At 42.0% G+C, this 24,593-nt stretch overlaps 1 protein-coding gene across 2 annotated transcripts; it reads right to left on the bottom strand.

The window, feature by feature from the left end:
- Positions 1-2,127: 2,127 nt before the first annotated feature.
- RBM24 (RNA binding motif protein 24) lies at positions 2,128-14,719 on the bottom strand. 2 transcript variants are annotated; one of them, XM_030817354.1, is made up of 4 exons: positions 14,273-14,719; positions 13,100-13,223; positions 11,304-11,358; positions 2,128-4,256 (listed from the first exon to the last, which is right to left on the bottom strand). In XM_030817354.1, the coding sequence occupies exons 1-4, from the start codon at positions 14,438-14,440 to the stop codon at positions 3,893-3,895; spliced, it is 711 nt and encodes a 236-aa protein (XP_030673214.1). In that variant the 5' UTR covers positions 14,441-14,719; the 3' UTR covers positions 2,128-3,892. The 2 variants fall into 2 exon arrangements, with proteins under 2 accessions (XP_030673214.1, XP_030673213.1); XM_030817353.1 differs by lacking the exon at positions 14,273-14,719 and adding an exon at positions 13,803-13,958.
- Between the last annotated feature and the right edge of the window lie 9,874 nt (positions 14,720-24,593).

Below are 24,593 nucleotides of genomic sequence, written 5' to 3'. Positions count from 1 at the left end.
CTGACCTATTTTTTATCAATAAATCAAAACTGCTTCATTTTAAAGTTCAGCAATAGACAGCTCATTGAGGACAAAAGTGACCTTCCATAAATCTGAAAAATTAAAGCACATCTTTTGGAATGAAATAACCATTGATGCATTGACTGAATTAAGTAGCTTAGAAATTATTTTAGTGGTCCTAGATAATACCTTGGGGTACAGTAATCTCTCTCCCTAGGGACAGGCTGGTAACTATTTTTCCTTGGAAAATTAAAGTTTAAGGTTGTTGATAGGTCTAAATAGGCTAACAGTTATGATATGGAATGGAAACTATTATGTGGAATCCATTATTACTGCTTTCTGTTGCTTACAATTACTGAAAACTAATGGAGTTCAAGAAAAGATGTCATGGATTTGGGAAATATCAGGACCAAGAAATCAATAAACAATCCATTCCAGGACGGGCGCGGGGGCTCACGCCTGTAATCCTAACACTTTGGGAGGCCAAGGCAGGCAGATCCCTGAGGTCAGGAGTTTGAGACCAGCCTGGCTAACATGGTGAAATCCTGTCTCTACTGAAAACACAAAAATTAGCCAGGTGTGCGCGGTGGGTGCCTGTAATCCCAGCTACTCGAGAGACTGAGGCATGAGAATCACTTGAGCCCAGGAGGCAGAGCTTGCAGTGAGCTGAGATCACGCCACTGCACTCCAGCTGGGGCAACAGAGTGAGACTCCGTCTTAAAACAAATAAACCAAACCCCCAAAAAAAAAAAAACCCCAAAAAACCAACCCCAATCCACTCCATAATTAGCATAACATACACTTCTAGACTGTCAATATGACACTCATTTAATGTTCTAACACATACCTTATTAGATATAACCACATCATTGTGGATATAAATTAAAACATCCCAATAGGTGACTTCCTCTGGTTAGCTACCACTATTGGGCCTTACAACAATTGCTACTATATATATATATACACACACACACACACACACACACACACACACACGCATATATATATATATATATATATATTTTTTTTTTTTTTTTTTTGAGTCTCAATCTGTCGCCCAGGCTGGAGTGCAGTGGCGCGATCTCCACTCACTGCAACCTCCACCTCCTGGGTTCAAGCGATTCTCCTGCCCCAGCCTCCTGAGTAGCTGGGACTACAGGCACTTGCCACCATGCCTGGCTAATATTTTTATTTTTAGTGGAGAAGGGGTTTCATTGTGTTAGCCAGGATGGTCTCAATCTCCCGTGATCCGCCTGCCTCAGCCTCCCAAAGCGCTGGGATTACAGGTGTGAGCCACCGCGCCTGGCCACTACTACATATTTACTTACTATGTATCTGGCTCTGTGGCAAGTAGTTGGTGTGCTTTGTAAATTTAATATTTAAATAATCATGCGAGACAAGTATTATTGTCACAACACTATAGATGAGGAATGCATTAAAAAAGTGAATTACAGACCAGGTGCGGTGGCTCACGCCTGTGCACCTGGGAGGCTGGGGTCAGGAGATCCAGACCATCCTGGCTAACACGATGAAACCCCGTCTCTACTGAAAACACAAAAAATTAGCCAGGCATGGTGGCGGGTGCCTGTAGTCTCAGCTACTCCGGAGGCTGAGGCAGGAGAATGGTGTGAACCTGGGAGGCGGAGCTTGCAGTGAGCCGAGGTCGCACCACTGCACTCCAGCCTGGGTGACAGAGCAAGACTCTGTCTCCAAAAAAAAAAAAATGGTGATTTACAAAGAGCAATTGGCTTCACTCACATTGCTGAAAAGTGGGAGTCCAGCCCAAACCTCAGTTTAGCTGACCCCAGCACCACTGGGCTGCTCCCACTTCTGACTAGTCCTCTCTACTACTGGCCCACGCCTTCCAAGCCATCTTTCAGCTAACCAGTTTTCAGTGATATGAAGTCCTTTAGGGCTCCCCTGGTGGGATAGGGGATGACCTATATCATTTGCTAAGTATAAGGTAGATACTGAGTTAGTGAAACTTACTTTAAAGGCACAAAGCCAGGACATCCAAGAGAGAATTATGCTCAGTGAAAATGTTACGTATCAATCACGGCTATTGATTCAAGTTCAAAAGAGAAATCATTCACCTTTACTACAGAATTAGAAACAGCCAATGCAACAGAAGTTTTTAAAAATTATATTTAATACAAGTGAATAGATTAGAAGATCTGAAATGTTATAAAGCAATATACACAACGAATAAATAATTTGCACAGGAGAGTCATGTCTACATTACATAACACTGTCTAGTATGGGAATACTTAAAGTAAATCCAGTGATAATGGAGAAAGTCCATAAAAATGCTAACCTGTCTTCCCTTGTATGAAATTGTTCAAGTATAAAAATCCAATACAGTGTAAAATAGTATTCAATTTAGTTTAAGAATAAAAATTGCAAGTATTGCAGTTTCAGAAGAAAAATGTAAAGCAGCATTTAAAAACTACATTAAGAAGAGTGTTAAACTAATGAATTACCGATAAATGAGATCTACACAGGCAAAATCAGAGGAGGAAGCATGACTAGCAATATATCTTGTTTAAAAAAAAAATCTAAGAACTAAACTAAAATGTGTTAATGTAAGAGTACTCTCTTATACAGTGCACATATGAATTTAAATAAATCCAAGTCAACATCTTTAGTTGAATAGGTTAATATTTAATACGCTACATCTAGACCTACTAAATAATTTATGCCATGAGATGAATACATAATTTTACAGTGTCACATCTAAAGTTCCTTTCTTTAGAGTGCAGCATAGTAAAACTTAAAAATAAATATCTTAAATAGCATTACTATTAAGGCACAGTATAAACCACATTATCATTAACCTTTGAAGAATTGTAATCTCAGTAACCTTGTTGTCTCATGTACTGTAGTCACTAATAAATAGTTTTAAATATGACTCTGAAATAGATACTAAAAAGTGTAAAATTACTTAAAAAGGGAAAAAAAAATAAATGTCCTTAAGACAGTTCTGCAAACTTTGCCTGCCTTTATTCATAAGCCACGAGTCGACACAATAAATAGAAAGAGAAGGCTGTTGTAGTAAAAGCCTGATCCTATTTCAGAATCAGAATTGCTGACACCAGCAGATACAAGTTTCCCAAAATTGAAACAGGATGGGGAGAGGGATTAGAATGTGACAAGCTCATCAAACAAGCACAAGTGATGTGTTCTTTCCAGAACTGTGTGTGTTATTGATTGTCTGTACAGCTGTTGCACCCATTAATTCCACATCACTTGTTCCACAGTTCCACTCATCCACAGGACAGATGAGAAAATAGCTTTGGTGCCTGTCCACCATTTTACCCACTGCCACGCTCCTAGATTGATTGTTCGATGCCCATTTTTGAGATAGTAAGAACAGGACCTTCCGACTTGAAAAAAGTTCTATAGGCCTTAAGTGACTGCTAAAAATGACAATCAGTGCTTTCGCCATTTTGTTTGTAAAAAATCTGCTTTTAAATGTAATTCAAGCTACATATTGCTCGCTCTGTATTCCCTGGTTCAACTAGATTCAAACAGCATTTTCTAACTTGTAAAAGGCAGTTTGCTTCCCTGATACTATAAAAAGAGCAAAAATAAAAATCCCGTTACAAAAGTGAAGTTCCGTTGTTACTCCTGGCGTCATTTCGTAGTGGCCTTTCATTTACTCAGGATCTTTGGGATTGATTTCCAAAATTGTGCCCATTCCCCTCATTCTTACCTCTTTCTCATCTAGAACACTACCTGGAGTATAAAAAAAATAATAACTCTGCTTCACAATAGCATGGCTGTTTTTTTTTTTTAAAGCTGTTAAGTCAATGTTAACTCTCTTATTAGCTACTAAAAATTGGAAAATTGGGAGGGAAAGAGAAAACAATTCAACTTTGATCAGATGGCTGGTCTATTGCATTCGGTCTGTCTGCAGCTGCTGAGGCTGGTACTGGCCAAATGCTGCAGCGGCAGCAGCTGCTGCAGCGGCGGCGGCAGCTGTCCCAGGTGCCGCTGCGGTGATTGGCTGCTGGACTGCGTAGCCATAGCCCCCAGCAGTAACATATCCTGCAGCAGCTGGAGAGGCTGCATAGGGGTACTGGTCATAGGCAGCAGCGGCAGCGGCAGCAGCAGCAGCTGCGGAGTATTGTGCATATGCAGCTCCAGTGTAATCAATGTAAGGGGTGGTGGAGGCGGCAGCTGCTGTCGGCTGGACATGTGGAATGACCACTCCCGGCTGCACAAAAGCCTGCGGATAGACATAGTGGGCAGGAATCCTGTTGAGAAATGGAAAACAAAGTCAGGTGGTAGTCACCTCCTATCCGTAGCATGTTGTTCAAAGATAAAACAAACTCAAATTTAGTGGTTATTATGAGCATAGGGTTGCCACAATATCTACTTTCTAGTGGTCCATTGAGAGTACGCAGGCAGTAGCCAAAGTCATAGAGTGCCCCCAGAAGAATTGGACCCCAAAAATATGATGACACCCTCCCTGCTAGAATTGTCATGTATGATTATTTGGAGCTGTTAAATACAGTTTATCAAGAGTTTGGAAAATAAATCAAGATTCATGAGGGCTACACACATAAGAGATATTTAACAAGTGCTCAATTGATGAAGACTTTGGAAAATTTTGTAATGAGTTCATAAAATAAAAATGTTTAATTAAGTAAATAGAAAAATTGTTAGCCGAGAATACTGGACTCAAAAGGTAGTCCATAATTATTCACTTCTGTGGGGTGATCACCAGTTTGTCGAAATTAACATAAACATTAACAAAATCCGTATGTTTATTATCATGGCAACCCTACTTGAAATTGCTATGCAGACTCAGCACACATTAATCTCTCTGCAACCTCAGTCACCCTTATTAAAAATAATAATTAAAAAAGGAAGCAGGCGACAAAATAAAAAAAGGAGTTTAAAAGTTCACAAGTGTGGTAAACACAGCAGAATCACACTTCTCAAACGAACTGTAGTGCAGCTCACTCTGTCACAAGAGGCTGTCGTGGGAAGCTACAAAAATGCTATTAACATTCATGGCAGTGATTCCCAAAGAGATGTGCAGCACACTTATTTTCTTTCTTTCTCTTTTTTTTCCCCCATAAAATTCATAAGGACACGACGGTCAACCAAACCTGTTTGACTATCAGGCACCTGAGGGTCAGCCAGCTTGTTTATCTCTATGCAAGACAGACAGAAGGGGTTTTGGGGAAATGATGAGGTTGAGGGAAAAGGCAGGACAGGGAAGTACAACTAAATATTTCTAAAATTAATAGAAATTTAAAAGGTTTACATAACAAGAAAACTTTTTTTGCACATCTACTAACTCTCGTTTCATCCTCCAAATCAGCAGAAATACGTTAGTGTTATGTTTGAAATCTGCCCCATTCGTTGATATTTTGTACAAATCATATCAATTGTATAATCATGTGTTATCCTGCAAAAGTTCAAGAAAGTCAAACAAAACCAAGTATCTTTTTAAAATTATACATCCACAGATAATACAAGACAGACTCCAATGACGTTACTTAAAAGTTAATGTGGTTAAAAAAATAAATCACAAGAGGTATTTAAACAAAAATTCCATGCATCTCCATTCTCACTCTTGCAATTTATTACTGCCCATCTGAAACACTACCATGAATATCTGATTTATCTTCTTCTTTAAAATAATCTCCATTAAAGCCCCCTATATTTATATCTAAAAACATGACACTATAATGCTATGTGGCTGTTGGCAAAGCCAACTTATAAAGAAGTACAAGGACAAGTAACAATCTTCCAATTTCAAAGAACTCAAAACAGAGAACAGCACGTGTAGATTTTTCAGAAACATAGATTTTGCTTTGCCTTTTCAGAGTTTTACTGAGAGCACTCATTAATGAACATCCATGGAAAAGATGAATTTATCTCAGAGGATAGTGGACTTTGGCCCCAATGATAAAAATACACTCAATTTTACCAGACTTGTAGATGTTTCCCAGTGCCAGGAGAAACGACGTCATCAAGTGTTTCTGAGGACACTCAGAGATGTTCTTAACTGCTTGTCAGAAACCAGGCGCGTGGTCATGCACACACTCAGAACTTTGCTGCAGGTCAGGTGACTGGCTCACTCGCAGCAACAGGTGTGGCTTTATGAAACACTGTCCCTGGGAGGCTGCCGCGTCCACAACGTGTAGACACGGCTAAGAGAGCCTACTCTTATGCCAGTTTACATGTGGTGATGGACAGCAGGGGCTGCGGCCGGGCTATTTTTGATCCTGTCATGCGACAAGGGTTTCCAGTGGGTAAAATGTCTTTATAAGGCCAAAGTAAAACATCTATCAGCTGCAAAGGCCAGCCAGTGCGGATCTCACTGACACCGAAACCTTAACCCCTTGTGCTCTCAAAGTTCCAACAACAACACTGTGGGTGCTAGGCTGGTGTCTCTGAATAAAGGTGTTAAGTGAAAATGTTTATCCTACAAAAACGCAGGACAAAGTGTTGTGAAGAATGCATTAAAAGACAGGCAAGGTTGCTTAGGGGGCTTTGGCTCTGCGTTTACTTTGCATTAGGAAATAGTTTTGATTTCACAATGTCAAACAATGAGAATATAAAGAAAGTTCACCGGATTATCAGACACCTACATGAAGTTTGGCAAAGGTTAAAGAGACATCTGGAAGGCAAATGAAAGCCTAGAACATTTTAAGGCTTAGGGAAAAGGAGAATCCGAAAGACCTCGGAGAGCCTAAAATATTCTGGGTCAGGAAGGAAGACAGAATTGGACTGAAGGTTCAAGTGGCACTTTGGAATGAAATCCTGAATTAGGAGTTGTTTTTAATAGTCTGAGACCCATTAAGGTGATCTGGGAATCTCCCTCCTATTAGACATTTACCAATGTCGTTTCCTTAACCATAAAATATGCATGCCTAGCAGTTATAAAAAGCACAAGTGCAAAGAAGATACTTTTGGTAATTTTCAAAGAAAATTTACTACATTTTCCTTTTCTTCCCATCTCTTCAGGTTCCACTGACATCTCTATATGACTTTTGAAGCAACATCCTAACTAGTTTTGAAGCAATATCCTAATTGGTTTCCTTTTACAATCTATCTCACAGCAACTGATGACAAGGTCTCCATCTCATTCATTTGCTCAAAGTAATCCTTGGCCCCTAAAAAATCAAACTCAGTGCAAATTTCTTAAGCCTTGGCATTCTAGGCCAAAACACCCAGACTGCCTCTGGCTCCAAAACACCTTTCTAGTATTTCCTTCCACCTTTCCTAGAACCCAGGTCAACTGGGCTTCTTTGTGTCTCCTGGACAAGCTTCACATTCCCAGATTCTTGCCCTTTATTCATGTCATCCATCCCTCACCCAGATGCCAATCCTTACACTGTCTCTACCTGCTGAAATCCAAATCCCATTCACCCTAGCTCTAGCACTCACTACGTGTAGAGCTTTCAGAAATTTGCTTTATCTTTTAGTCTCATATTTTTCTTTTTTTATGCTATCTTGTCTTAACACAGCCTCATATTTTGCAGACGTGAAATGGACTAATCATCTCACAACCCTGGATTGCTGTGCATTAAATAAAATTATCTTTGGAGACAGTCTACAATGACAAATATAGTAGGCACTCAATAAAAGAGGTCCCTACCCTCTACCATTCTTTAAAACCTAGGTCAACTTCTACTTCCTTCACGAAGACTTCTGAATCCCACTCACTGTCCTGATGTTCGTCTCTCTTATCTGAAGCCACATGGACAGCCCTTCTTGGTGCTTATTGGCTTTCTTACTGGATTATGAGAGAATAGAGTTTTGTCTTTTGGGGCTACAGCTTGACAAAGAGGAAAGAATGCAGCTTCTGAGGTCAGGCAGACCATGATTCTGAATCTAGAATCAGACTCTTAACAAACACTTAGCAGTCCTGTGACCAGGGGGAAGTTAATTAACCTCTCTGTCTTAGTTTTGGAAAAGATATTAACAATGCCTTCAACAAACACTTACTGTGAGAATTAAATTATGTAATTTATGTAAATCCCTTATCATTACAATCCATATGGCAGATGTTTGGTTAGTGTTAGTTACAGTCCCTCCTGCCCTCCTTAGTGGACACTATAAATACTAAGCACAGTGTTACCACACCCAGCATAAAATTGAGCACTTAAAGGAGTACTGAGTCAATGTTTAAGTGTATGTTCAACCTGATCTAAACTAGCCCAGAAATTTGTTTTTTTTTTTTTTTTGAGATGGAGTCTCGCTCTGTCCCCCAAGCTGGAGTGCAGTGGCACAATCTCAGCTCACTGCAAGCTCCGCCTCCCGGGTTCATGCCATTCTCCTGCCTCAGCCTCCGAAGTAGCTGGGACTACAGATGCCCGCCACCACGCCCAGCTAATTTTTTGTATTTTTAGTAGAGACGGGGTTTCACTGTGTTAGCCAGGATGGTCTCGACCTCTCAACCTCCTGACCTCGTGATCCACCCACCTCGGCCTCCCAAAGTGCTGGGATTACAGGCGTGAGCCACCGCACCTGGCCACTAGCTCAGAAATTTCTACTCACAGATCTGTAGCCTCCCCTCTCCAAGGTTTCAATAAGGAAATGCTTCTTTCAACCATAAACTATAAAATATTGTTCAGCAAGTTTACAAGTTTTTCCACATCTGCCCACTGTGCTACATCAGAAATTCCTTTTAGGCCAAGGTTTTGTCTACAAAGGCCCAAAGTAACCTGGGGGCCATTTAAGGACCACATTCAAAGGAACAGTTCAGTTACTAGAATTTCAAGTAAGTCAAGTCAAATTTGAAATTCTCAAATTTCTTTCCAGGCCTAAAATAGGAACATGTAGCAATTCAAACAGAATTTAGGATGACCAGGTGTGATTTGTGAGGTACAGACTCTGAAATTAGAGCAGTGTTGAGAACCTCTTAAAAAAGAAAGAGAAAGCTCACTTGGTCCACCTGGAATGCTATCTATTTCTAATAAGAATCTCAAGTTCAAACAATTTATGCACACAGTAGTAATCACCATCCTTTATAAAGGCAGTTAATATTAGAAGAGGTGAAAAACAAAAGGTTGCTATCAAAACACACTTGCTTTGAAATTTCCATGACACATCTTACACTGGTGGTTGTAATTTTCCTTGTGTTACCTTCTTTCTTAAGAACTGATCTATAAGGACTTCCACAATCAGTCCAAATTCCTATGCCCAGCTCTCAAGACCCACCTTAGACAGTCTGGTTTCTCCATGCACTGAGTCTTCTCCTCTATGCCTCTGCTTCGGCTCACTCCATCCTATACCCTCCAGGCATATTCAGTCTTCCTTTTACCTGCCTAAGACATACCCAGTGGTGCAAGTCTAGTGCCAGTCTATCTGCCACGCACACCACAGCCTTATTCAACTCCACCTTATCTATTTTCTTGCTACTCTGAATTCCTTTTGTAGTTGAAACAATACCAAGTCATTTAGCAATTAGTAATTCTTGACTGGTTTTTGCATGACTTTTGCTTCCCCAACTAATGTGCAATTCCCTCGTTTTGCATCACCCACTGGCACAGTGAAAAAATTAACACATGCAACTACCTGTTGATTGATTCAATTTTATAACTGTTTCAAGATAATTAGTGTGAGCTCACCACTAAGCTCACGTCACACCTTCAGATATATGCTCTCCTCCCTAATCCCACCTTAAACAGTTAGTCTAAATGAATTACCCACAGAAATAGCTGAACCCATCAACCCACCATTTGTTTTCAGTATCTGGGTTGGCTTGGATGGGGATTTGCTAAATAGCTATTGATATAGGAAGGCCCTTTCTGATCATATTGAACAGAAGACTCTTCCACAGCTAAAAAAAAAAAAAAAAACAAAAAAAAAGTAGTAGTTGGCAGTAACAGTGAGGTACCGATATGTTAGAGTTGTAAGGAGGTGGTCATGGGAAATCTAACTTGACTCTTCCAAGTCAAGTTATTGTTACTTTCTTATTAAAATCTATTCTTAGAGACACATATGGTAGACATCTATCTATGTAGACAGATTCCAGCCTTCCAGGTTACACAGGTAGATGTTTAGGTCCTAAGCTAGAGAAGAAATTATTATTGAGGATAAAACACTCTTTCAACAACATGAACATTTAAAAAGAAAATTTAAGTATCCTGCGTTAGAGTTACAGGAATGTTGATCAGGTAGAATAGAGCCAAAACAGAATCTAGTGTCCAGGATAAATTGAGGTGAGGGGTGATCTCCCACCCATATAACCTCTGAAAGGAAGAGAAATGGGGACCTTGGAACAGGAAAACTGGCAATCACAAGACCCAAAGACAACACAAATATGAACAGGTGTTCACCTGAGTTAGATCTGAAAGGTGCAAGTTAGTGCTACGCTACTCAAAAAAACTGGCTTGTTAATAAAATCTGATGAGAGTTGTTGAACCTTTAAATTAGATGGCCTAAAAGTGGATACATATTGCAAAAGAAGGAACCCCATTCCCAGAAAATTTCCCATAAAACAGAAACTTAGGACATGCAAGCAATGAATCTGTATTCTGACAAAGAGAAATCACACAATTTAGCACTCACTACAAAAATATGGTTAAATGGAAGTCACAGGCTACAGCTTAAAAGCAAGAAAAAAAAAGGCCCTTTGCTTCCCATGGCAAAGTCAAAAGTCAACACCCCTCACCACCACCACCAAAACCAAAACGCAAAGAGCCCCTTCCCCGAGGAAAAGAAAACACTTTCACTACAGCTCTTTTCAATTAAGTACAAAGCACACAGTTTAGCTATCAACACCACTTCATTACTGTAATAAATAAAATAAAGCACACGAAGGGCTATTGACTATTGTGAAAAATAAAAACAACAACACCAACATCCATGCATCGTTAATCACCATCTGAGCTTGTGTGTCTGAGTCTACTGGTTACAGAGTTTAATTCCAAACAGAACTATTCCACCTCTTATCATGGTATCCTTCTGATCAGTTAGCTTAACTGTATACGAGCCCTGTCAGGTTAGAAAGAGATAAATAAAATTGAGTCAAGTCGAACAATAGTAATGGTGATGGGACACAATCGTCTTGTACACAAGTCATACCTGGTATTTTTGTTTTGTTTTGCTAATCATAAGCTCAAAATTTGTCTCGTTTGGAGGCTGCATACTTGGTCAGATAACTTGACTCATCTAAAAATATTTATAGTATCAGCATTAAAAATGCACAAATATATATAAAATTGTATAACCAGGAACATTCTGTGACATCATGATCTTATCTGTATATAACAAAGAGGCACGTTAACAAATGATAGTCACACTGAAACTTAAGAAAGCCTGATTAATCAACTTACCCGAAAGGTCTTTGTATAAGGGCTGGATGAAGCTGTTGAACACCAAAGGCAAAACCTAACAACAAAATATACCACATACTTTATTTGTGCACGGTTAGGCATTTATTATTCCTACATGTAAAATGCAATCACAATTTTCACTTACAAAAGATAACCATTCTTTTGCCACTTTAAAGAAACTATATGTATGTATATTTTTAAAAGCCGATTTTATAAATGCGATCGTTGATTCAAAGTAAAGGTTTTAACAGGGGAAAAGTGGGAACTTTAAAAAAATCTGCAAAGTTTAGTTGACAGACACAGAATCGGACCTTGGGAAAATGTTCATGAAATAAAATTAAGTACAGCAGGATTTGACAATGAAGTTACATCTCAAATATTCTCACAGTTTTGAACCATAATCTATGAAAAGTCTTTGTAATTTGGAACGTTCTGGGATGCTTCAGACAATGCTTTGGAAGATTATGGGTTTTACCCTTTCCAATATTAAAAATTCACAAAAAAAAACCCTCTTTTTTTTCTGGATACTACATACCCACAATGTATTAGACGTGTTTTTTTAATGCCCATGAATATTTGCACAAACACTCATTTTCTTGACAACCTAGTTTCCATTTAAACCCGTTTGGATGGAAGTGTCAACCTCTTCCCAAAATTTCAGATGGAAAGGCTTAGGAGTGAAGAGTACATGATTTAATCAAACTTTACAAGTAAAGTTGCCTGACCAAAGAAAATATATTTGCTTAAAAATCAACTCTCAACTATTTGTGCTAATGCAAAGGGCAGTGTTGTAAATAATCCAAGAGATATTGGTTTCCCATAGACAAAAACCTGCTCCCTTTTGGCAACTAATAGCTACATGACTTAACTAAAATATTTCTCATCTCTAAGCTTCAGTTTCTTTGTCTGTAAGCATAGGGTTCTTGAATAGGTACAATTTCTATTTTCTTTGACTGCTGATACTCTGTGATTTTATGTTAAAGGTTTACCATTTTGGGCCAAGCGTGGTGGCTCACGCCTATAATCCCAGCACTTTGGGAGGCCAAGGCAGGTGGATCACCTGCGGTCAGGAGTTCGAGACCAGCCTGACCAACACAGTGAAACCCCGTCTCTACTAAAAATACAAAATTAGCTGGGTGTGGTGACACATTCCTGTAATCCCAGCTACTTGGGAGGCTGAGGCAGGAGAATCACTTGAACCCAGGAGGCGGAGGTTGCAGTGAGCCTAGATCGCGCCATTGCACTCCAGCCTGGGCAACAAGAGCAAAACTCCATCTCAAAAAAAACCAAAAAAACAAAAAAACCTTTACCATTTGGACATCGCCCCTACCCCTTAATGCTTCCCTTGGGTCTGTGTTCAAGTCAGATTACCTGCTCTGAGCACAGTGCAACTGGTGCTAAAAAGAGAGACACCACTAAGTAGGGAAGTATATTAGCTGAAGTCGACAAATTTGGCCCATATAATCCACATGTGAATTATCTACAGGTGGCTAAAAATTGGAAAATTGAGAGCAGACTACAAATGTATGCCATATAGAAAACAGGTGAGTCATGACTAACTCTTCTTCCTGTATGACCCCCAAGATCCATTTTTGCACACAGGTACATTTCAAGCCTTGAGAGGAGTATTTACAACTCTCATTTATGTTTAATGCCTTGGTAGAATAACAAGCCATGGTTCAAGTTTACTAAACACATCTACAGAAGGAGACAATGTCTTCTAAATTAGAGAATCATCTCACCCATAAGTGGGGGGGTTCTTGGAGAGGGGGGTAGGGGAGACAGCCATTTCTCACCTGGTTGCATGATCCTTGGTTTTGCTCCTAAGTATGCCAGATTCACGTTGGCCTTTCTGCCATCAATGATGGGATTGGGATCCTTGCAGGCCCTTTCGGCAGCAGCCCGGTCAGCCATGGTGACCTTAGCAACAGACACACACAGACATACATACATAACCTCTAAATTAACCCTTGAAGGAAATCAAGAATCACAATGGAGAAGTCATTCATGGTAAAACTGAGATCAAACTTTTCTTTCTATTCCTTTCTTCTTTTGGCTGGACCCTCCTCCTTGATCTCCCATTTTTAACAGGCGGGCGGGGGCGGGGGGAGGCGGGTAGACGAAGGAAAAAAGAAAGAAACCCTCTAACCCTGCCTCCCCCTACCCCACCGAAATCTTAAGGGTGCTAGTAGGGCCTAGCTGAGATTTGGAAGCCTAAATTCTGGGAACTCTAGATCCTCCTTCCCCCGACTCCCCCGCCCCCCAGGTCCCTACTCAGCCTCAGAGGCACCGTTTGCTTTAAAGAAAGTCCAGCCTTACATCCGCCCAATGCTCCCAACCTCCCGAAAACACTCCCCAACGACAATAGCTATTGTCCTACTCTGGGGCTCCCTGCTCTTCGGCAGTGAATTTGCACGCTTAAACCTCTAGGAAGGAAGCTTAACATGCTCTGTTTCAGTTCGGCAAAGAGCCCTAGGATCATCATTTAAAAGAACCTACCTTTGCAATTAAAAGGCGGGGGGATGACACAAGGGGAACAGCCCCAGACCTCGTGGGGTGTCCCCTCTCTGCCCCAGCCAAAACACCAGAACACACGCATTTTTACAAAGCAACAGCGCGCTTAACAACCGGCCTCCAGCCCGGGAATGCAATTGTTCGGGGTTGCGGCCCCTCCCTCGCAACCCTCCGCACCCCAAATCCCGCCGTCATTACAAGTCTCTCCTTCCACCCCTGCTCTGCCCTGCCCGGCCCCCGACCTCGCACAGCGCTGGGTCTTCTCCGAACCCCGCGAGGCTGGCGCCGGCCCTCTCCCCTAGCAAAGTTTCAGTTCAACCCGGAGCGAAGGGGCAGCTCCGCTCTACCCGCGGGGCTCCTCACGGGTCACGCCGAGCCCCTCACTCCAAGCTCCCCATCCCCGGGGTCAGGCGCCACTCCGTCCCTCCCCCTCACCCCCCGTCCGTGCAACTTACAAATCCATAGCCCCGGGACTTGCCCGTCTGCCGGTCGGTGATGACCACCGCCTCCTCGATCTCGCCGAAGACCTCGAAGTACTTGCGCAGGCTGGCGTCGGTGGTGTGGTAGGGCAGCCCCCCGACGAAGATCTTGGTGTACGTCGTGTCCTTCTGGGTCGTGTGCATCTTCGCGCCCGCCCCGCGGCTCGGGCTCCGGCTGCGGCTGCGGCTTGGGCAGCGGCTGCGCCTCCTCCTCCGGCTCCGCGTCTCCCGCACCCTTTCGCGGCCGCCGGGGGCCAAGGGCGAGCCCGGGGGCGAGGGCGGCGGCGCGGCGGGGGCGAGCGGCCGGGGGCGGCCGAGAGCGCCGGGCGCGCGGCTTCCGAAGTCGCCAGCGGCCCTGGAGACTTGACTTCGCTCTCTCCTCCCGCCCCCCCTGCCGGTCACCGTACAAATTCTCCGGATCGTCTGGATTAGAATCCGGTTCTATAGAATGTGCAAGCGGTTTCCACTCACCCGGCGGGGAGGCCAAAAATGAAAAGAGAGGGTAGTCCTCAAGCGAAGAAGGGGGTGCTTTAGAGGTAGATTTTTCTTCCTTAGGAATCAGGTGCCTTGGGTGGGGTGTGGGGAGGGTCCGCAGGGAGAGCGTCCGAGCGCCGAAGCGGGCGGGGGGCGCGGCGGCGGGGCCAGGGGCGAGGAACTCCGCGCAGCTTCGGCTCGGGTCTGTCCCTCCCGCCGTGGGATCTGGAAGACGAGTGCCGAGGACGGCTCTCCACCTCTCTGCTCCCTTCCCCCGCGGGCCGGGGGTCGACGCCCGGCTGGGGAGGGGGGCGGGCCGGACGCCTGCGATTGGCCGCGGCAGCACCTGGGTCGCCGGGCGCCGCCGCCCCCCAGCTGTTGGGAACAGCTGCTTCTCTCCCCGCGCGGCGCTGGGGCTCGGGGCTCGGGGCTCCGGCTCTGTAGCTGGCGATGGGGTAGGGCTGGAGACGCCTGTAGGCGGCCTGGCTCTCGGCGTCGCCTGCTCTAACCAGTCAAAGTCTTAGGGACCCGGCGCAGCACCAGCCGGGACCCAGGGAGCGGGGACTGTGCCCAAGGAGGAAGCTGCGTTGCTTTCCAAAGGGGACGACGCGAGCTTTTTGGGCTAGGCCTCGGTGACAGGGCGGGCGACCTGGACTGACGAACTGGGGTCCCCAGAGGCCTGGGGCGATTCGCTGAGAGGCCAATCCCCTCCCGGGCGCGGGGGGTCAAGGAGCTCGGCCGAACGAAACCCAAGCTGGACACCCTGGGGTCTGAAGAGTGAGAAGAAGGGCCCCAACTTTCCTTGGCCCCAAAAAGCCGGTGCGGGGGAGTATCAGAGAGGTACAGCCAGAAGGAAAAGAAAGATCCAGCGCTTGGGTGTAGTTGGGAAAACCATTAGTTTTAATTGCTACCGCCCAGCCAAACCAAGTAACCGGAGATACCTATGTCCATCAGGCACCGCCTTCTATTTCAGAGAACCACAAGTTAGTACTTTAGCCCCCACAGTCACCAAATTTGTCTTTCCTCCCTAACTTAGTTATTCAGGAAGATTGGTACAGATGTCTCAGCATAAGTCGTCCTTGTTTTTTGTTTCGTTTGTTTTTTTTTCCTAAACAAAGAATTAATCTATTTCCTTGTCTTTGAATTACAAGAATGTTTAGTGGCTTGACCTCATCTGTTTTTATCTGGATGTAAATGTAAAAGGTGTAACTTTTGAAATCAACTTATTGCACAACCAGTGGTTTCTACCAGCAGACCTGAAAGCATTTGTAGAACATAGGGCACCCCATGTATATTTATTACTTTACATCAGCTTTTTGCAACTTCTTTTAATTGAGAGTTCATTCAATTAGGCCTTAAAATCATTCTCATACTTGAGGTTTGGATGAAAATATTTAATGTGAGCAGAAGGTTTCATCCACCATTGTTGGTGCACAACTGCCTTTTAAGTCCTTTCTACGGGAGTCCACCCTACAGTCCCTACATTAATCGCCCCTGAGCCGCACCATTTATTCCGTTAAAACAATTCAGTATGTTAACCATTAGAGAGGTGCATACTCTGTTTCTCTCCAGGACACCTTTGCAGTCAACCCAAGAGGGTGAGAAATGTTGCATTTGCAAAGGCTAATGGGAATGCAAATATTCTTGTGCAAAACATTAAATTACGTTTTTCATCTTGCTGACTTCCTCATGAGGTTGACTTTTTGATGTCACTGGTTTCTTTAAGTTTGAACCCCCGGTGGGAGATATAGAGAAATCAGAAATCTATTAAAGTTAAAAACATTTTTTTCACCCAATTAAAAAAAAATAAAGAATTTTACAGACAGATGAGAGCCAGAAAGTGAAATCGTAAACACCCTCTCTTTATTGCTTAAGTAAAGGACAGGTTCAAAAACGACTCTCTGTACTGGTGTGATGAAACATAATTTTTAAAAGTTAGAAAAACAAAGCAGGCGGGGAAAGAGAAGGGGCGTGTTTTTTAATATTCAACATCCATCTTGTGTCATTTAAGAATTACTGTACGTAGATGAGGCTCAGGCAAAACCCTTTTATGAAGGGAAGCTGCTTAGAGAGAAGCCTTAGAAGGGCGCCTTTGGCTGTCTCGCCTTTCTTCCTATCTGGATTGGGAGCCCACCCTGGAGGAGACTGTGATAATATCAGGGAAGGAGCGTGTCTGGGAGTGTAGCCAGCAGCTAGGATGTTCACAAGGTAAAGTGGTGAGATCTACAAGGAAATTCTGATCCCGGGTTGGAATACTTGTGTCCTAGAACTCAGCTTCTGGAAATAAGACGCCTCCTTGTCATTGTCCCTCCCATCCCGTGCAACCCCTGACTGCAGTGCTTTTATTCTTTCAAGGGAACAGTAAATACTTGATCACTTTGCCTGAAACTTTGCCTGGATGGTCGCTAATTTTGAATTCCAGGGATAATTAAAACATTACTAATACACTGGTATTACGTGAGTCACTGAGAACAAAGGTTAAGAGGGATGGAGATTCCTTATTTTCCAAACCTATTTAAACGGAAGCCAGAATTCATACCCAGTTCATCTCAACAAACTTTCATCAAGACCCCCTCCCCTTCGCCCAGGCAAGCACTGTGGTAGGCATCATTGCTGCCCACTGTGGGTTTTATTTTACATTTGCACAAAGGTGGACACAGTTAAAATGGCCAGATCCTCATTCTTGGTGGATTTACGAATCTGAACCATCAAATCATGTAGGCTTGGGGCCATAAAGTTTTTCTGAATTCAAGGTTTCAAGGTTAAGTGCCAAATACTTCTGTACAATTACCCATTACAAATTCAGGTCTGAAAAACAATGCTTGGATAATCCTTTTGCTTTCTCAGCTGCTTTTGGCAGAGAATACTTGTATATTCACAGGCCTTGTGCAATATAATGTGTGCTTCTTTGGAAAGAAAGAACCATAAAATACTGTAAAAGTTATAAATAGATTCCACAAGCTTGTCATCTCCAAATTAGTACATATGGATGGTCCTGAAGTTTTGGTTCCTACTCCATGGCAAGATCAATATTATTTTATTACTTGCAGTAAATTATTGTCCACTTTGTTCAAAATCTTTATCTGACCATAAAGGCCAGAACCAAACTCACAAGTTTCACATTCATGTATAACTGTCTTCTCTTTTCCCCTTCCCTCTTAATCATGGAAATCAACTTCAGGCTCACAGCCTTTTAGAATAATTTTGAAAAAAGATAGAAATATTTCACGAAGATTGAGAAGCACTCTTTTGGGCTTTGTACCCCAGAGATAATATTGCTTTGGACAATAAGCCACCTGAGAGCAGGGTGACACTCTTAGGTGTCACTGGATCTCCTGCTGGTCATTAAAACCCTTCAGAGGGTTCTACATATACTTGGCACTAAAGAAATATTTACTGAAAAAAATTGATGTTTTAAAGATGCCTACCTTCAAGCTTGATGGGAAGAAATGCATTCTTGATTAGAATTGATGACCTATAAAGTGGGCACTTTTTTTTTTTTTTCTGAAGCTGGGCACTTTTTTGTTTTGTTTTTTTTTTAAACAAAAATATGGCTTTAGTGAAGTCTTTTGTTTTGGTTGTTTGGCAATATTTTATCTTCTTTTGAGTATCTCTGTGAGCGTTTTGATGTAAAACCAACAGGTTTTCTGGCCTTTTGAGAAGTCCTGTCATCAGCCGTATTTCTGTTTCTTTGGGTGGGTTGCTAATTCTCTCTTACAGATAACAAATGTGTGTGATAGGTTATGCTGCTATTTTAGTGTGCAGAAGAATTGGCAGTCAAAAACCTAGTCAGTTCAGCTCAGACTCACCTCTGGGGGAATTCTATTCATGTTGCATTAAACCACAGCTAAGCTGGTAAATAAAGTGAAATGGAAATTTGTGCCTGTTATTCAGTCATTAAAGTCATAATGCCTCTTTAACACTGAAAATCCAAAAAACAGAAAGCAGAGTAGGATTATTTGAGGGACAGGCAAGGGCAAAAATCAAAGTGCCGAGGGACAAAAAAGTTTATTGCCAGTGTCACCATGCCAATAATTTCACCCTGCCTGTGTAGAAGTAGCTTTAAGTGTATGCACACTTTAATTTCTATTATGTAAACCCGAAAGGCAAGAAAGAGAATGCAAACATTTTAAACCCACTGTGTGCTTGTTCACATTTTAAACTCAGGGTGTCCTTTGGTTTTAAGTCTTTAAACAGTGAGCTTCTGAGCTGCCAAGTTATTTTTAGGGAACTGATGATACTCTCCAAATGTATTGAATGACCTCTCTCTGGATGACAGATACATTCTAATGCTGTTGCTTGTGGGCTGGGCAGAGGGCACCAGGTGATGGAAATAGTCCTGGATCTCAAGACAGGAGACCTAGAGTCTAGTCCAGGCAGTTATTAACCAGCTCCAAGACCTTGTTTGGTTTACTTCATTAAAAAGGACAATGTGGTTAGAAAAAGTACTCATGATCTTATCCTAGAATGGAGGATGCTAGAGTGACCCTTTATTTAAAGATGTCTATAGAGGGTGACCTCGGATTTCAAAGATGGCTTAATGTTAATACTTGAGTGTTGCTTATTAACTTTTTAATTTAAGCTATTTGAGATCATTTTGTAAGACTGATATTTTCTCTGATAACAAAGGAAAGGCATATTCATGATAGGAAATTATGAAAACATAAAGATATACAAAGAAGAAAATAAAAATTACCCACAATTCTTTCTACTCCTTAAAATAACTGTTGACATTTTAGAGTATCTAATTCCAGGCTTTTCTTATACATAAATATACACACGTAAGTGTTACAAACATAAAGTACAGCTTTTATCAGCTTTTTAAAAAAACTACTAGTATGTATAGTGAATATTTTTCCTTGTTTTAAATTGTTTCTACAATTTGAATAGCATTTTAACATGTCATTGTCCCCAAGTTTATTTATGCAGTCTCTTTTTGTTGGATATTTATATCATTTCCAACTTTTCGCAGTTATAAAGGGCTCTGAAATTAATACCCTTGCAGATATATATATATATATATATATATTTTTTTTTTTTTTAGACAGAGTTTTGCTCTTGTTGCCCAGGCTGGACTGTAATGGTGCGATCTGGGCTCACTGCAACCTCCACCTCCTGGGTTCAAGCGATTCTCCTGCTTCAGCCTCCCTAGTAGCAGGGATTACAGGCCCCTGCCACCATGCCCAGCTAATTTTTGTATTTTTAGTGGAGACGGGGTTTCACTATGTTGGCCAGGCTGGTCTTGAACTCCTGATCTTAGGTGACCCGCCTACCTCGGCCTCCCAAAGTGCTGGGATTACAGACGTCAGCCACTGTGCCCGGCCAATACATCTTTTTTTAAGAAACTTTTAGGTTCAGGGGTACGTGTGCAGCTTTGTTACAGAGATTAATTGCTTGTCATGGGTGTCTGGTGTACAGATTACCACCAAGTAATAAGCATAGCACATGATAGGTAGTTTTTTGGTCCTCTCCCTCCTCCTAGGGAGAAATAGCCACACTGCTATCTACAGTGGTTGAACTAATTTATATTCCCCCCACCGTCAAGTTGGCCCCAGTGTCTATTGTTCCGTCCTTTGTGTCCATGTGTACTCAGTGTTTAGCTCTCACTTACAAGTGAGAACATGCAGTATTTGGTTTTCTGTTCCTGAGTTAATTCGTTTAGCATAATGGCTTCCAGCTTCACCCATGTTGCTGCAAAGGACATGATCTCATTCTTTTTTTATGGCTGTGTATTATTCCATGGTGTATATGTACCACATTTTCTTTATCCAGTCTACTCTTGATGGGCATTTAGGTTGATTCTGAGTCTTTGCTATTGTGAAAATTGCTGCAGTGAACACATGTGTGCCTGTGTCTTTATGGTAGAATGATTTTTATTCCTTTGGGTATGTACCCAATAATGGGATTGCTGGGTCAAATGGTAGTTCTGTTTTAAGTTCTTTGAGAAATTGCCAGACTGCTTTCCACGGTGGCTGAACTAATTTACATTCCTATCAGCAGTGTATAAGGGTTTCCTTTTCTCAGCAACCTTGCCAGAATCTGTTATTTTTTGACTTTTTAATCATAGCCATTCTGACTAGTGTAAGATGGTATCACATTGTGGTTTTGAATTGCATTTCTCTAATTAGTGATATTGAAAGTTTTTTTTTTTTTCATATGCTTGTTGGCTGTGTGTATGTCTTCTTTTGAAAAGTGTCTGTTCCTGTCCTTTGACCACTTTTTTTTTTTTTTTTTTTGAGACAGAGTCTTGCTCTGTAACCCAGACTGGAGTGCAGTGGCATGATCTCGGCTCACTGAAACCTCCTCTGTCTCCTGGGTTCCAGCAATTCTCCCAACTCAGCCTCCTGAGTAGCTGGGAATACAGGCATGTGCCACCGCACCCGGCTAATTTTTTGTATTTTTAATAGAGACGGAGTTTTACCATGTTGGCCAGGCTGGTCTGGTACTCCTGACTTCAAGTGATTCACCCACCTTGGCCTCCCAAAGTGCAGGGACTACAGGCGTGAGCCACTGCTCCCGGCCCTTTGACCACTTTTTAATAGGGGGTTGTTTGACTTTTGCTTGTTAATTTGTTTAAGTTCCCTACAGATTCTGGGTATTAGACTTTTGTTGGATGTATAGTTTGCAAAATTTTTCTCCCATTCTGTAGGTTATTTACTCCATTGTTAGTGTCTTTTGCTGTGCAGAAGCTCTTTAGTTTAACTAGATCCCATTTGTCAATTTTCGTTTTTGTTGCAATTGCTTTTGGCATCTTTGTCATGAAATCCTTGCCAGGGCCTGTGTCCAGAAGGGTATTTCCTAGGTTATCTTCCAGGGTTTTTAGGTTTTAGGTTTTACATTTAAGTCTTTGCTGAACTTGTTTATTCATCTTGAATAGATTTTCCTTTATGGTTATAAGGAATGGGTCCAGTTTCAACCTTTTGCATATGGCTAGCCAGTTATCCCAGCATCATAGGAAGTCCTTTCCCCATTGTTTGTTTTTGTCAACTTTGCCAGAGATCAGACTGTTGTGGATGTGTGTGTGGCATTATTTCTGGGCTCTCTATTCTATTCCATTGGCCTATGTGTCTGTTTTTGTACCAGTATCATGTTGTTTTGGTTACTGTAGCCTTGTAGTATAGTTTGAAGTCAAGTAATGTGTTGCTTCCAGCTTTGTTCTTTTTGCTTAGCATTGCCTTGGCTATTTGAGCTCTTTTTTTGTTGCATATGGATTTTAAAATAGTTTTTTTCTAAAAAACTATTTTGTGAAGAATGTCATTGGTAGTTTCATAGGAATAGCATTGAATCTGTAAATTAGTTTGGGCAGTGTGGCCATTTTAACAATATTGATTCTTCCTATCCATGAGCATGGAATGTTGTTCCATTTGTTTGTGTCATCTCTGATTTTTTGAGCGGTGTTTTGTAAATCTCATTGTAGAGATCCTTCACCTTTCTTGTTAGTTGTATTCCTAGGTATTTTATTCATTTTGTGACTATTGTGAATGGGATTGCATTCTTGATTTGGCTCTCAGCTTGGACATGGTTGGTGTATAGAAATGCTACTGATTTTTGTACATTGATTTTGTATTAATATCTAGAAACTTTGCTGAAGTTGTTTATCACATCTAGGAGCTTTTGGGCAGAGACTGTGAGATTTTCTAGGAACAGAATAGATAAATCTTTTTGAAGCGACTGTGTTGTCTGGGGTATATACCCTGGGGTTCATTGTCACAGGCCAGGAAAATTTAAGACATGGACACACACAAGGCAGAGGTTTAATAGGCAGAAGAGAAGAGAAGGAGAAACAGCTCTCTCTATAAAGAAAGGGGTCTCCAAGCAGAAAAGACCAGCTGGTGGTGAATGTGCCAGATTTTATAGTCCAGTTTGAGGAGGTGGTGTCTGATTTACACAGGGCTCATAGATTGGTTCCATCAGGTATGAAGTTTACGTACTGCATAGGTAATAAGGCTGGTCTCCCACACTAATCTTATTATGCAAATGGGCTTTCTAGTTGATTGGAGCCATCTTATCTGCTCCTTACTATACACGTGGCTGACACAGAGAAGGGAAGATGGAGCCGCCATCTTGAACATGTCTGCTCCCTAGTTCCTGCTGGCATTCACCTGTGCAAGCTCCCAGTTTGCTTGTTTATGTCTACAACTTGACTTTACAGGCTGCTCTGTGTTAGAAAATGATTTGGGGCTGCTTTTCATTAAAAAGAAAAGCCTTACTGAGTTCTCCCATACGCTTACTATCTGCCTATAATAATATCGGCCTATAATATAATATAATAACTATCTGCCTAAAAATAATTTCTTCTTAACTTCTCTATAATTTTTACACAGCCTTGATTGTTTCCTAAGGTAGGTTCCATAAGGGACTTTGTTTTCTTCACTGCTAAACTCCTGATTCCTAGAATGATGCTTGGCACATAGTCAGGGCTTAAATATTTGTTGAACGAATGAATAAATTTTACAAGTTTATGCAGTAGGTTGAAGGATATGCCCATATTTAGATCTTTTGATGCATGTTGCCAAATTGTCCTACAAAAGATAGCATCAGGTTTTATTTCCACCAGCTGTATGTTGATGTCAGTTTTCCAGAATCCTCACTGACACCTCTGTATAAGATAAAATAATTGGGCCGGGCGCAGTGGCTCACCCCTGTAATCCCAGCACTTTGGGAGGCCGAGGCGGGCAGATCACAATGTCAGGAGATCGAGACCACAGTGAAACCCCATCTCTACTAAAAATACAAAAAATTAGCTGGGCATGGTGGCAGGCGCCTGTAATCCCAGCTACTTGGGAGACTGAGGCAGGAGAATTGCGTGAACCTGGAAGGCAGATTTTGCAGTGAGCTGAGATTGTGCCACTGCACTCCAGCCTGGGCAACAGAACGAGACTCCATCTCAAAAAAATTAAATAAATGAAAAAGACAAAATAATTTTGGTTGCAGTTGCAAAAAATCCTAAGAAGCACTGGCTTAAATAATAAAAGGAATTTATTATCTCCTGATATGGTTTGGATACGTTCCCCCTCCAGATCTCACGTTGAAATGTGATTTCCAATGTTGGAGGTGGAGCCTGGTGGGAGATGATTGGATCATGGAGGCAGAGCCTTCTGAATGGTTTAGCACCATCTCTTTGGTGATCAGTGAGTTCTTGCTCAGTTAGTTCATGCCAGATCTAGTTGTTTAAAAGAGTCTGGGACCTCGCCCCTCTCTCTCTCTTGCTCCTATTCTTGCCATGTGATATCCTGGCTCCCCTTCACCTTCTGCCATGATCATAAGCTTCCTGAGGCCTCGCCAGAAGCCAAGCAGATGTTGGTGCTATGCCTGTACAGCATGGCAGTTTTTGGTTTTTTTTTTTTTAGAAATTATGTAGTCTCAGGTATTTCTTTATAGCAATGCAAAAAACAGACTAACACATCTGTTGTAATTGCAAAGTCCAGAGGAAGGGCAGGCATTAGGTGTGGTTTGAGTGCGAGGGTCATGTTGTTAAGACCGTGGCTCTGTTTGCTGGGATCCTTTGGCTTCTCATGGTTGATATGGCTCCTAAACCAACTCCCTCAAGGTAGCAAGAGGCTCCCAGCAGCTCCCAGGGCCACGAGCTTCCATGCGGGTGGTGGGGGTGGTGGTCAGATGTTCTTTTTGTTCAATTATTAGACAAAAGTCTGATGTTCCTTTGGATTGTATCAATTTATGTTGCTAGCTCACTCTTGAGCCAATCTAAGAGGCCAAGGGAATGTGATAGCTGATTGGCTTAGGACTGGGTTCTATTCTGTTTTGTCACCATGGGATAAATTCCATGGGCACAGGGGTTGAAATGACACTGGTTGACCCATGA

Source organism: Nomascus leucogenys, chromosome 8 (genome assembly GCF_006542625.1).
Source record: "Nomascus leucogenys isolate Asia chromosome 8, Asia_NLE_v1, whole genome shotgun sequence".
Classification (NCBI taxonomy): Eukaryota; Metazoa; Chordata; class Mammalia; order Primates; family Hylobatidae; genus Nomascus; species Nomascus leucogenys.
Note: the sequence above shows the minus strand (reverse complement) of the source record. Positions and strands in the feature narration are given on the sequence as shown.

What these genes read in the sequence shown, in the direction of transcription:
- RBM24 (XM_030817354.1), bottom strand. Translation starts at nt 14,440, where the DNA reads ATGCACACGACCCAGAAGGACACGACGTACACCAAGATCTTCGTCGGG. An exon ending in ACCAAGGATCATGCAACCAG is followed by an intron (nt 11,359 to 13,099) that starts GTGAGAAATGGC and finishes TTTTGTTGTTAG; the next exon opens with GTTTTGCCTTTGGTGTTCAA. An exon ending in CTTATACAAAGACCTTTCGG is followed by an intron (nt 4,257 to 11,303) that starts GTAAGTTGATTA and finishes ATTTCTCAACAG; the next exon opens with GATTCCTGCCCACTATGTCT.